General features: G+C 39.7%; 1 protein-coding gene across 2 annotated transcripts in view; it reads left to right on the forward strand.

Moving 5' to 3' along the window:
• FMN2 (formin 2) overlaps positions 1–6,240 on the forward strand; it is a 154,752-nt gene extending 148,512 nt beyond the window's left edge. For both annotated transcript variants that reach the window (XM_033144343.1, XM_033144344.1), the window contains 2 exons: positions 4,842–4,923; positions 6,145–6,240. In XM_033144343.1, coding sequence (XP_033000234.1) covers positions 4,842–4,923; positions 6,145–6,171 — 109 coding nt within the window. In that variant the 3' untranslated portion in view covers positions 6,172–6,240. The remainder of the gene's footprint in view (positions 1–4,841; positions 4,924–6,144) is intronic.
• The last annotated feature ends 7,878 nt before the right edge of the window (positions 6,241–14,118 follow it).

The following is a 14,118-nucleotide window of genomic DNA, read 5'->3' on the forward strand; positions in this document are numbered from 1 at the left end:
CAATAACTTCAGGTCCCACAGACAGTGTGCTGCCACCACCTCCCGTTCCTCTTAAATCCAGGAAACAGACTACATGTTACTTGGGAAATGTAAAGTTGGATCTTCCAATGTTTTGATATCCGCTTAAAAGCTGCTGAGTTGCCTGAAATATATTGGAGCAGGGGCACTGGGGGTGTTAATCCTTGCCCACCTCACCATTTTCCCAAGCTAGATTCTCCCTTTCAGTGATGCTGCTTTAAAGTGAAAATAGAAATCTTGGAACATCTGATCTTTGTCTTCTGGTATGAGAGGCAACATGGAAGGACAAGGGCAACTATTGTCACCAAATAACTCAGGGATCATGTGAATGGGCCGTTGCAAGTAGATTAATCTTACCCCCATAGAAGATGTTGAGGATTTTAGTTGGGATGAAATAATGTTGCTGATATGCTGAGATACCAGCATTCTTATATTAATACAAGTGTTTTGGAGGTCAAGCTACAGTGCCAAGTAATTTTATAGCATCAGTGAAGGAAATATTCTCCATGATGGACAATTGCCATTGATTAGTAAACAGCAAAAAAGGTGAAGAATCATGCTATGGAAGCAACCCTTGATGTTACTAGTGTGGCTAATGTTAGTGAATAATAGTTCTATTCTAAGGATATGAAAGTGAGTGTAAGTACTGTGGCTTGTGGATCTAAATTTAAAAGCAAATCTTCAATACCCATCTACAAATGTGAAGAGTAAACTGCCATCATAAATCCTGAGAAATCAATGCAGAATGTTTTAAGCCATCATTTTAAAAAAGGAAATAGAAACCATGCTGTGTTTTGAAATTGCAGCGGTTGGATTCTATTATTATTATTATTATTACTATTATTATTCCAGAAAGTACTGAATTAATAAGTTGATAAATTTGGTGCTAGGATCCTGGAAGTATGTTTTTTTAAAGAGTAATGTTAGCTACTCCTTAGCTTATTGTTGGAAGGCTTGTCGTGACCACTTCAACTACCAAATGCATGAACATTCCAGCCTTGTCAGTCTGTTTAAATTAGTCATGTACTACTAGACTCTGGCAAAGTGTAAAGGTATCTGCACCAAGCCAACTTGGAGCCAGTAGGAAATGAATCTGTCTACCAGAGATACTTCTTTAGACAAAATTATTAATGCTTAGTGGCAGGGAAGTGGCTTTCTTTCTCACTGGGTTGAATGATGGGAGAAATTCTCTCATGATAAGCCCATGATCAGTCTAGTGTTTGGTGTAGAAGATAGATAAAATGATTCTGCAGGAATGTCTGGTTTCTTTTCCCTGTATCTATCTTATTCATCTTGCAAACTGTTTTCAGACTTAATCATAGTGAACATTTTGTATACATTTGCCTGACAATAAATAAGAAGGATAGAGAGGTAAAAGTGCTGGGGGGAAAACAACTTAATTATGATGGAAACAAGGAACAGTCCCTTTGTTTAGGTTAACCCTCTGCTATCTATCCACACTTTATTCAAGGACAGAATTGGAAAATCTTTTGAACAACATGCCTGATAACCAACTATTTTTTAAAAAAATATATATAATATCACACACACACACACACACACACACACACACACACACACACACTGAGTGTCAAGAGCTGCATGTTAATTTTTAACCAGGGAGGGGACAATTAGCAGCTAACTCCCAAGTAAGCATGTTCAGCTAGTTTCAATCTTAACTTCTTGTTGGGCTAAATATGAAGCATCAAAGTGCAGTCTGGCACACAGGGTAAAGACTCTTAGATTGTAAGAAGCATGCAGTAACACCTGGGTTAAAATATTTTTAAAACTTGATTATTATTGGAAATGAAAGGTATGAAGAATAAACCAGATAATGTAAAATGAACCAAAACAGTTTACTCTTCATATCCTGCCCTAGACAATCTTAAACATTAAATTCAAATGTCCTTGCGAGGAACAACCCATGATGTTCAGGAAATGGCAAATATCCATAGGGAATAATCCCAATTTTTGAACCTGTAGAATCAGGGGAGAAACTGATGAGGTGGCAGCAGCATGTGGTGGTGGGGATCTTCCAGTGACTTGTGGTCATGTGTGCTTGGGTACACTTAGAGGCAGTGTTGATAAATGGCTACATGTCCCACATGTAGGAAAGGTGTGCTTGCAGACAGGAGCCACAGGCACATTTTTACAATCCAGGAAGTAAAAAGTGAGAACTGTGAGAAATTTCCAATCTACCCCCTGGTAGACAACAGCCAATGAGTGGTGGTGGGTATTCTGCTGGCCTGTGTGTACAAGAATACTTGAAACATGATAGTTCAATATAATGAGGAAGCTAGACCATTTCTTCTAGGTCCATTGGGATTTTGGAAAGAAACTTGGGTTTTATTCTCCACGATGATTTGTTTGGTGCATGTTGTACTTGGTGGGGTGATTTTATATTATGGAATGGTCTTCTATATCACTACTGGATTGAATGTTAGAGCCACGTCACACATTCTGGGAAACGATGACTTGTGATTCCATTTGTAGGACTTGCACATGGGTCACCAAGCAGATACTTCCATATCATTACCCAGTCAAGATGTGCAAGTGTCACTTGTATGTGGAACTCACATATCTTGCCATGTGGGCACCTGTGGCTCCTCCTGCCCATTCCTTTTCTGGTCCTGCCCTAGAGCCCTAGTCATTACAATAGGGGGCAGTGGGGGGGTGATGATGTTGTGAAGTTTCACATACCTTTCCGAACACTGGGACTATTGATTTACTACTACTTATAAACTGTCTTTTTACCCTATCAGAGCTCCCTAGGTGGTTCACAAAACAATATGAAAACCAGCTCCATAATAATAATAATAATAATAATAATAATAATAATAATAATAATAATGGCAGCAGCTATAAAATGTGAAACAACCACAAGCAAAACAGCAACATGAGAATATTTGAATTCCTTTTGTTTAGGCCATACCTTGTTTGGCACTGAGGAAATTGCCATTTCCTCTTACTGAGGTGCGCATATACAATACAGCTTTTTGTTGACAAGGTCACTTGTTTTTGTGGCTTTGGGCCCTTTTAATATTTCAGTCTGTGGTGAGAGCCCATCTAACACCGATAGCTTGTATTCAATTGGTCCACTTTACCACACTGCTGTCTGGAGGGAATCAGAACAATAACTTCTCTGCTGCAGTTTTTTTTATATTTTCTTTGTGTATGTGTTGGACCAGTCTGCAGATTTTTCCATCTAAACTAGTCTCAGACAGCTTCCAGGAGTGCTAGTACCCAGCCATGCTGTCTCCTGAAATGCTCTGTTCTTTCCCTACAACTGTTAACCACTTGCTTACATATCTGAATAAACGAGCTTGTAAGTAAGAAAAACAATTGTCTGGAAAGTGTGGTATGGCAGCCAAAGCAAAGGAGTCCTTCTTCTCATGAGAGCAATAAACCTGAAGCAGAAAAGATGGTAAGGATGCTGTAGAGAGATTAGCATGATATATCGTTACTCAGGCGAAGACAGTCTGCCTCCCATACATAGCATAAAGCATGCCATATAGGCTCCTTTTTTATTCATGTGAATTCTGACTTCTTCTTCTTTTTAATTACCGGTATAGTCCTCATGGTTATAGAAAAGGCAAGTTGGACAATGTGATGACAACAAGCTAAGGATATAGAAACAATGTGAGAACTATCAAGTAGCTCACTTTTAAGTACATATTTCAACTGTTCTTGTTTTTCTGTTTAGATCAGGGATTGCCAGTGTGGTGCCCTGCAGGTAGTGTGGACTACAGCACCCATAATCCCTGACCATTGGTCATGCTGGCTAGGGCTGTTGGGAATTGTAGTCCACATCTGGTTTAGATGCTGAGTTTTTTCCCCAAGGCTCAATAAAATGTTCAAATTCAAAGATGTTTTTGATAATGAGAATGTTCAAAATATCATTCAAAAGTGATCTTCTGGGAATCTGATATCCTTGTAATAGTAATGGCCTCCTATACTATTAACCTAAAACTGGAGAGCAATAAACATTCTTGTTTAGACAAGCTTTGAAAGTTGAGGTAATTTTAAACTGTTTTGGTTATCTTAACTTCTATATGTTTTAAAGTATGGTTGTGAATTTTTCTCAGTTTTATCTTTTCGTAAACAGCTTTGAGGTTTATAAAAAATCAAGCGGTGTATAAATTTTATGAAATAAGTTAAATAAATATAGCAGTGATTTCTCATTTTCTTTTTATATTGTCGCTGTTGTTGTTTTCTTAGGTTAGAATCATCATTTTCTTTATGGACTGCTGGTGCTGGGTTTTTAACAATAAAGTTATGGGGCTCTAGTGACCCAATTGGGTTGTTTAAAGGAGAATTCCTGTCATAAGTGGAATTATGTTCTACAGTAAAACAGGTTCAGATTCAACCTCCCAAAATGCATTGTGATTTATTTGGAGTTTCTTGGAATAAATTTAATCATTAGGCAAAGGAATTAATGCAGAAACCACTTGTCAAATAACTACAATATATAAAGCAATAAATAAACTCAAGGGAATTGGGTCTGATCTTTAAAATGTAAAGACTGTGAGAGATGTAATGGAACTTCGTATATGTAGTGTTATCATTCTCATTCTCAACTATGGAGCATTAGGTACAACAGAACAGTACATTCAGGAATATCATATATGCATACAGCAACTGTTACAGTTTGCATGTCTCCTTGCAGCAGATGGGCTTTTATTGGCAATATCGCTTATCATTTATATTCTGCAAGCCCTCAGAATTATTGTATGTTGAAAAATATTGTCCTTGAGCTGTCCTTCATGTGTTATTCAGCCTTCACAAGTGGTTTTGATTTGGTGAATCAATTAAATGTGTTGCAGGCTAAAAGAAGCTGAAGAAGTATGTAGACAGAAAAAGGGGAAATCTCTTTACAATATAAAACAAAAGCACGATTCTGGAATTGTGAGTATAGTTCACTTACGGTTTTTTGTGTGCCTGCTATGTATAAGTGCTCTCCTCCTGTTAAGGTTTCTGAGCAGGAATCCTCATCATTTCCTCTTAGTATCAGTAAAATGAAAAAATGTTGAAACTCGCTTAATGACTCTACCCATTTTCCGTTGATGCCCTTTATACCTGGAGCTGCCTTTTAGAACCATCTCTGTATGGCCACTTCTCTTATTTCCTTTAATTTCCTCAAATCACCCCCTTTCCAATAAGGCTTTGGAATACTCCAGAGTCCCTATACCATGGGTAGGCAAACTAAGGTCCCAGCACCAGATGCAGCCCAATCGCCTTCTAAATCCGACCTGTGGACGGTCTGGGAATCAGCGTGTTTTTACATGAGTAGAATGTGTCCTTTTATTTATAATGCATCTCTGGGTTATTTGTGGGGCATAGGAATTCGTTCATTTCTCCCCCCCACACACACACACAAAAAAATATAGTCTGGCCCCCCACAAGGTCTGAGGGACAGTGGACTGGCCCCCTGCTGAAAAAGTTTGCTGACCCCTGGCCTATACCTTAGTGTAACTAACTATATTGAAATCCTTGCATCTCTGCTCCCTTCCTCTGTTGTTTCCCTGTGTCTACTTTAGATTGCAAGCTCCCTGGGGCTGGGACCTGTAAATCCTCCTGTTCTTTGGGTACTCCCAGATGGGAGCTTCATATTGTAATTGGCAGCAAAACTTAAACTGATTTTCCAATGAAACAAAACCCACTAGGAGTTAGCAGATAAGGCCCAAATTGAGAGATTTTTGGAACCCAAAACTTAGAAAGTCACATGGGGCACAACATATTCCCAAGGTTCTCTTACTGTTTGGAATAAAATGCTTTTGTGGCTTAGGATGCTGGACTTGGTTCAGTGATCTGTTATATGCAGAAGCTGAAAGTGCTTGCTGTGTTTTCAGACATGTGACACTGATAACATGAAATGGAGGTGCTGTTTTTAATGAAACTTACATGGTTTTCCTTCTTTCTTGCATTTGAAGATAGTGTATTTGAAAACTCAGCTTGGCATCCAAATATTCTGATTTAAATGGATTCCAATCTTAGTCTTATTTGCAAGAGAGGAAGATGGTAGATTACCCATTTTTTGTATCTTTGGGGTTCTCACTGCATGGTTCATTATTAGTTCACGTGCTCTGAAATTTTGAAACTGATATTTTCTTCACCTTTCATTTTCAGAAAGCGAAGATAAGTATGAAAATATGAAGGTCAAATGGCACGCATCATTGTCCACCTGTTCAATAAACTCAATACGTCTGTTGGGGGAAGGAGACTGCATCACTTGACCCATTTGTTTTCTTGACCTGTTTCCATTTGTTTTCTGTTTCCACTGACTAGAATCTGCTGGGCATTCATTGATAAACAGATTTGCTGTATGGAGTGTCCAAAATCATAAAAGTTATTAATTTAAGGCATGCCTCATCCATGCACTCCATACTGTCTTTTTCATCCAAATATGCTTTTGCAATGTATTTGGAGGAATACTAACAATAACTAAAGCACCTGGTATAAGAGGCAGTCATTCAGTCTGCCCTAAACATACTGAAACTATAAACATCTATCATACAAACACTACATTTCCATTCCTGTTGGCAAGATCTTTCCAGAGCAAATACACTGCAGTGCTACATTTAGATTAGGGCTACTTCTTGAGAATTGTTCGTGTCTGTTTCATATTGACATTTGTAATCTGTGTTTTGAATTGGTAAACTGCTCCTTTTACACTATAATCCATTTCCAAAACAAGGTATGTTCAGCACAGCAAATCTTTATAGTTGACAATGCGGGACATTATCTCTGCATTTTCTGCCACATAATAAAGCAGGGGTGGGGAATTTGTGATTTTTCAAATGCTGATAGACAACAACTCCCATAAGCCCCAGCCATCATGGCCAGTATTCAGGGAAGATGGGGACTGTAGTCTAGCAGTATCTGGAGGTTCATAATTTCTCCACCCCTGTACAAAAGATGGAAACAAAGGAAGGCTACTCAAGAATGAAGCATAGCATAGGAATCATTTGAAGGATACTAAACAGCCTTTGGTTTGCTACATACATAAAAAAAAAGTTTACAGAGTAACAAGAAACTTGTAGTAGACTTCCTATCAGTCTATTGAATCTTGCAGTGTAAAGAACTAAATACTTCCCTTTTATTATCCTTCCAGATAATCAAGGGTGATATTGTGAACCTCAGTTTTCTGGTGACAAAGCAAGGACTGATTAATTCAGCTTTACATTTTATTGAGTGCCCATACCGTAAACTACATAAATAGTTGCAGTTGTTTTGTGCCACCTCAATCTCAGCCAATAAAGACAACCAAATGATTAGTCATATCTAGATTAGACTGTCTCCTCTGCACAATGTAGCATAGATCTACATTCAAAAGTTATTGAAAACAGCCAAATTTAAGGTGGGGGGTATAATAAGGTGCAAAGATCCCAAAGCCATTTAGCATGGAAGGTGCTGGGGTGGTTTTAAGTTCTAACCTGCTGAAATTACTTTCTCTCTCTTTCCATGTAGCCCAGTACATGATACCTGGTTGTCCAGATGTTGGTCTGTGGTTCCAGGCATTGAAAAGGCTACATAAATTATGACCTCAGGAATTGACTTTTTAAAATGCCAAGCACTAAAAATATATTTTTCATTCATTGGGGAAATTATTTCCTGTTATGTGATTACTGATCAGCCTGAAATTTCGTCTTCTTTCAGGTTAGTTCCTGGTAGTTCCTTTATTTGTTTCCCCAGTGTCAGGAATAAAGTTATTTCTTGGGAAATAGAAAAGAGAAGATTGTTGTTACAAGAGACCTATGAAGAGCAAATAAAGAAGTTACAGATATTTTAATAGCACTGATGAAAAACCCATGTTTGTATTTATGTAAGCTATAGTCTCTTGCTGTTTTAACTTCTGTGTTTTCTTTCATTTAAGTGCATTTAAAATCATTGTAGCATGTTTCAGTTTTGTAGCCATCCTCTTCCCTTCAGTATCTCCAATATGTTTATTGCCATACTAAATTAAATAATACTACACTTAACAAAGATCGCTATGTGCAATACTGTATTTAGTGTTTCTATTCCAATTTTTTTTAGAATGTTTATTTATATGAAAAATAAAACAAATAATGAAATTGAAGTTGTTTTGTGTATACTCTTATTGGACTGAAATCATGAATTGCTGTTGGTACCTGCAAGAATTCTGAACTGTTAGTGGATAGAAATATTTAAAAGCCACTGCTCTGAAAAAACTTGCAGTCCAAAATATAGACTAAAACGTAAAGGTAAAGGACCCCTGGATGGTTAAGTCCAGTTGAATTTGTCTATGATGTACGGCGTTCATCTCCCAAGGGCCAAGACTAATGAAGAAGAAAGCAACAAGTGTGTGCGTGCGCGCGTGTGCAGCTCCTATCCATGTTTCAAACTGGTGTTATTAATTACCCACCCTTCACCCCAAAGTCCCATAGAGAGTGGCAACATGAACCAACAGTATTGAAAACAGTTTAAAACAAGTTATGACTTTGGTACACATGGATAGAAACTGTTGCAAAATCCTTTAGGGTGGCATGTATATGAAACACATCACGTCCTTTCCCGACTATATTCCTATTTGTGCCCAGCATAAAACATTTTGTGTTACTGCATTTGCTATCCGCTTTACTATGCAGCATCACAAATGGTTAGCATAAAAAAATAAATCATAAGATTGATATCCAAATGTAGTACCCCACTTGCACAACTGACTTCTGCTGGCACAAATGTCTGCCACCACTCTGCACCCCTCCAGATCTGTTACAAGTGTTCAGGGGACCTTCCAGAGCATGTGGGGGGTGAGGCTGCAGGGGGAGGGAAGGAATGGATCTAGTTCACTGACACGACATTGGATGTTACATTTAATTAAGATTTGGGTACTCACAGAAAAAGGTTATGTATCTGATGTACAATTCTGGCCTTTTAAAAAACGAAATATTGTTTCAGAAACAATATTCCAACCCCAGTTGATGGGCACATCCTGGGTGCTTGACTGCAATAGTTCAGGGCAGCTAAGACGAATAGAGAACCCTGAACAAGTTAGGGCTGCTTTTGTTTTCCACAAGGCTTGCATGCAAATACCTACAGTCTCCTCCCTCCTGGGCCAGCTTATATCATACTGTACCCAATTTGTATAGAGCTAAACATAACACCGCAGTGCAGAACATTGAAGTCAGCAGCTTTTTTCTTCTTCTTTTCTTTAGCAGCTCTAACTGATTTGTGTGACACTGTTGGCTCATTTAGTAATTTCCCATTCACTCTAAAAAAGAAAAAAAGTGTTATCCGATATCACTCTCATCTGCCCTCCCTTTGAAAGAATGCTGACCATTTATTGGTTGTAATGGGCTCTTTTAAAGAAAACTCTTCTATTCTCCATGCCTTGTTTTTTCCCCCACCCAGACACAGCAATTTTGTGGAGACAGGCAGAGAAGTCCTTAGCAAAGAGTGGAATAATTAGAGGAGGTCTTATTGTTGCTAGCTCCATAACTGATTTGCAATTCTAATTGAGCAGCCAGTGCAAGTTGCAAGCAGAATTCAGGAGCAGAATTAACATTGCAAATCCATTAGGTTGAACTGGAAACTCAAAATCAAATGTATTGGAAGGAACTTCCCATGTGATGGGTGACAAGAAAATACTGGTGGGAAAGGGGGAACTTTACTCAAAGGGGAACTTGTTCTCATGAAATGTTTTTATGTGTTGGACATATTTATGAACAATATGACAACCTGTATTTGACTGATTAGTATATTTACCACCAGATGGCAGGCTAAAGTCTGAAAAGCACAAGACATTGAATGCTTTATGAATTAAGCATTCAATCCCTCGCAGACTCCCAGTCTGGTTTATGTCAACTACCGAAAAGCATTTCTGATCCTTGATTCAGTAGTTCTTTCTATTAAAAATTTCTGCTGCAAGTGTTTTGAGTATAAATTGAAAGGATGGGGGAACCAAAGTCGCATGTGGCCCTCCAGGTGGTGCTGGATTCCCATCTCCCATCAGCCCCAGCCAGCATGGCCAATGATCAGGGGTTATTGGAGTGCTGGTCCGCCAACATTTGGATGTCCACAGGTTACCTGATCAAAAAGAAGAGTCTGAATTTGAGCAGCTTGTAAAGACTTCTTCTGGGTGTATTACTTTGACATCCCTTCTTTGCAAAACATTTTTGACACGGATCAGTTTCAAAAGAGAAAGCATGGTGCAGGTGTGTCATCGTGTTAGAGTAGGACTGGTGAGACCCCTTGTTGAAAGCTCCACTGATGAATCCAGGGTTGGTGTAAGGAGAAGATGAGAAAGACCATGTATGCCACCCTATGTGTCTGATTAGAAGCAAGATATGTCAGTTACAAAATAATTATCTCTCACACTCTCCCTACCTTAATATTTTCCTTATATGCTCATAGTTTGTTTATATACCACATTTTCCACAGACTTATACTCAAGTTTGGGGAGTAATGTTTCACTTTCTGTACTTTCGTCTGCAGTGCTTGGTTTGAATCCTCAAACCTTGCTGAACCACTTCTGAGGTCCTCACTTCAAGTTCAGGAAACTTTAGAGAGCAACTTCTTTGGTGCAGATGAGTCCCAAACCTGTTGAAGTGGCCCATTTCAGCTCAGGATTCATCCAAACCAATGTACACCTCTAGGTTCTACTACACAAGAGTTGAAAGTTTCTCTCTCTTAACTGGAATACCTAGGCATGTGACTTTTTTTTAAGAACATAAATTGCCTTGTTGAATTAGAACAACACATGCTGTCTGAGCTGATTGGAGTTGCCATTGAGAACATATGGAGGGAAAGGTGGATTAACTATTTATTTTCATTTAACCTAATTTGTATACCACTAAAATATAAAGATCTCTAGGCACTTTTAAGACTAATGTTGATGTATTCTGCCATTCTGTTTCCAATACCAGTTAGCCAGATGCTGAGCCTGGACAGTCATAAGCAGGATACCAAAATGGTTTCCCCACCCAAAAAAATAAAAAATAAGAAATTCTCCCAGCATCTGTCATTCAGAGGAATCTCTCGTGTTTGTTTTTATTTTATACCCCTACCTTTTTACCATAGCAGCTTACCAGTCAAGGCATCTTACATGAAAACAGGATTAAGATGGTGGTATCACAAAGCAAGGGGTGTGTATTAGCCATTGTTATCCCTTCCACAATATGTGGACATTAGGGCAGGAGGTACTATACTAAGGAGCAGCAATTCAATAGTGGTGCCCCGCTAGACGAAAATAATTCGTTCTGCGAAAATTTTCATCTAGCGGGTTTTTCGTCTTGCGGAGCGGCAATGACAGCCGCGCTCCGCAAAACGAAAAAAAAAAAGACGAAAATTTTTCGTCTTGCGAGGCAGCCCCATAGACTTTTTCGTCTTGCGGGGCAGCCTTCCGCTAGACGAATGCCTTCGTCTAGCGAGTTTTTCGTCTTGCGAGGCATTCGTCTAGCGGGGTACCACTATCTGTCTGCAGCATATTGTATCGAGAGGAAAATAAAGTGTTATTGCAGAGTTCACAAGATCATGTGCAGTAGACCTCAAGCCATGAGCTCCCATAACTAATTTCTCTCCCTAGATCCATGAACTTTCCTTAATTATATTTGTGCAAGACTGCCTCTGTGTGAATGTTCAAGTGTGGTTTATGAAAGATGCTGCTCAGTTCCAGATATAACTGGGATTTGATTGCAGTTCTGTGCTTTTACTCATTCCGCCAAGCAGAATTCTTCTTTTTCCAGTATAGTGGAGTTCTTCCATTACAGATTTTCGTTAAACCTCACCAAGTTCCAGTTTAGAAAATATCAGCCCAGTCCTATGCATGTTTGATTGGAAGTAAGTTCTTCTGAGGTCAATAGGATTTATTCCCAGGTAGAGGTGCACAACCTAAATATTCTAGGAGTGGGCATCACAGATGCTTCATTCTACAGGGGTTTAACATCAATTGGCTTTGTCTCTTGTTCATACACAGATGCTGTTTTGAACTTGAAGCTGCTTATGCCAGGAGTGGGGGGGGGGGGAGAAAAGAAATAAAATTTGCAGTAAGAAGACTACAGTCATATCTTGGAAGTCAAAGGGAATCCATCCCGATAGTCCGTTCGACTTCCAAAATGTTCAGAAACCAAAGTGCAGCTTCTGATTGGCTGCAGGAAGCCCCTGCAGCCAATTAGATGCTGTGGAAGCCCCATTGGATGTTTGAGTTCCATTGAACGTTCACAAACCAGAACACTCACTTCTGGGTTTGCGGCGTTCGGAAGCCAAAACGTCCGAGTACCAAGGTGTTCAGGATCCAAGTTATGACTGTATATAGTTGGGTGGATGGCGAGAAGAGAGGAAAGCAGCGTATGCTTATGATTCCTCCTTCCTAGGTGAACAGGGTTCATATGAATGTGAACTGTTCTTTATATGTTACCATTAATATATGAACACCTTTTATTATTCACAAAAAATCCTATTTGGACATTCTGTAGGAACACAGAAGGTGAGTCTTAGACAAAGCCAGACCACAGGTTCCTCCAGCTTGATATTGTAAATCCCGAGCTCCAGGGTTTTAGAAAAAGAGAAAAAGAGTTGGAGAAACTGGACCTTTGTATGCAAAACGGTGCTCTACCACTGTGCTACATGGTAAAGAAGGAAATGTAAGTGGGAAGCATCTTTGCTTAGCGCCTCCCCCTGGCAGCCACACACACACAAATGTCTAAAGGAAGACAGCCTTCACACAGACAAGCCTCAAAGCTACCTGGTACCAATATTACTGAGTTCCAGATCATGTGGCCCCACTTCCCACTCACATGCTCTCCTTAACCCTGTGTTCCATGCTCAAATATGGCAGAAGCTTGCAGTGAATCCTAGAGTGCTCTCTCCACACTACTGTCAATGTGTGTCGAGAAGTAACCCGGCTATTTTTAATCCATGCCAACTAAGTGCGGTATTAGGCTGTTTGGTTTGAAAATAATTAATTCAGAGAAAATTGTGCCATCTTCCCAATATTTAAAAATATGAATGTCACACACATGCACATTTAGCCATGCCTCTCTCTGGTCATTCAATGAACATCCTCACAACAACTCTGAGGGGAAAGTTAGACTGAGAGACAGTGATTGGCCCAAGGACACACACTGTGTTTTATGACCAAGTGGTTATTTTCTCATTCTCCCAGGTCCTCGCCCAATGAATTTCACTGCAGTTCTGGCTTATTTTAACATGATAAATAGTGTTATGAGTTTGCCACACACCCCTAATTCCTGGATTCAGCAAGTGTTAAAATTTAATCTAAGCTAATTAAGCCAGACGCTGTGGTCTAAACCACTGAGCCTAGGGCTTGCTGATCAGAAGGTCAGCGGTTCGAATCCCTGCAACGGGGTGAACTCCCTTTACTCGGTCCAAGCTCTTGCCAACCTAGCAGTTTGAAAGCACACAGTGCAAGTAGATAAATAGGTATCGCTCTGGCGGGAAGGTAAACAGTGTTTCCATGCACTGCTCTGGTTCGCCAGAAGCGGCTTAGTCATGCTGGCCACATGACCCAGAAGTTGTCTGTGGACAAACGCCGGCTCCCTTGGCCTATAGAGTGAGATGAGCGCCACAACCCCAGAGTCATTTGCAATTGGACCTAATGGTCAGGGGTACCTTTACCTCTACCTAACTTCCTGTGTTGAGGTGATTGCATGGGTGATGGACCATTAAAATAACAAAGGATTGAAGGGGCTTTGTGAGAAAGAAACAAAAGGGTGCTCTCTCAATCAACAGATAAAGACAAGGTTTAGAGTAAAGAGAGGAAGGGAAGGAGTTATGTATGCTAGAAACTAGATGCAAAAAGGCAGCAGGCTGAAAAGGCAGAGAGAGAAATGTGGCTGATTTCTGCTTGAATCCAAAGCTGTGGCTATGGAAGAAACAGGACCCTTTTCGGCTGCTGAGGCTGCAAATCCATCACAGGTCAGGTTGCATATATGTGTAAATAAACCATATATCATCAACGTCTCCACTGTGCTGGGCAAATGCCTGGAACCCCTGGAATCTTGCCCCGCTTGAAAACTGGGGTGGTGTACAACAATATTTAAATTATGTAGACGAGGGGAAACTCCCCAACTAAGGTAGCACTTGAACCCTGTAGGATATTAAATGATGCAAGGATTGTATGAA

The sequence above is a fragment of the Lacerta agilis genome, chromosome 3, assembly GCF_009819535.1.
Source record: "Lacerta agilis isolate rLacAgi1 chromosome 3, rLacAgi1.pri, whole genome shotgun sequence".
NCBI classification, from domain to species: domain Eukaryota; kingdom Metazoa; phylum Chordata; class Lepidosauria; order Squamata; family Lacertidae; genus Lacerta; species Lacerta agilis.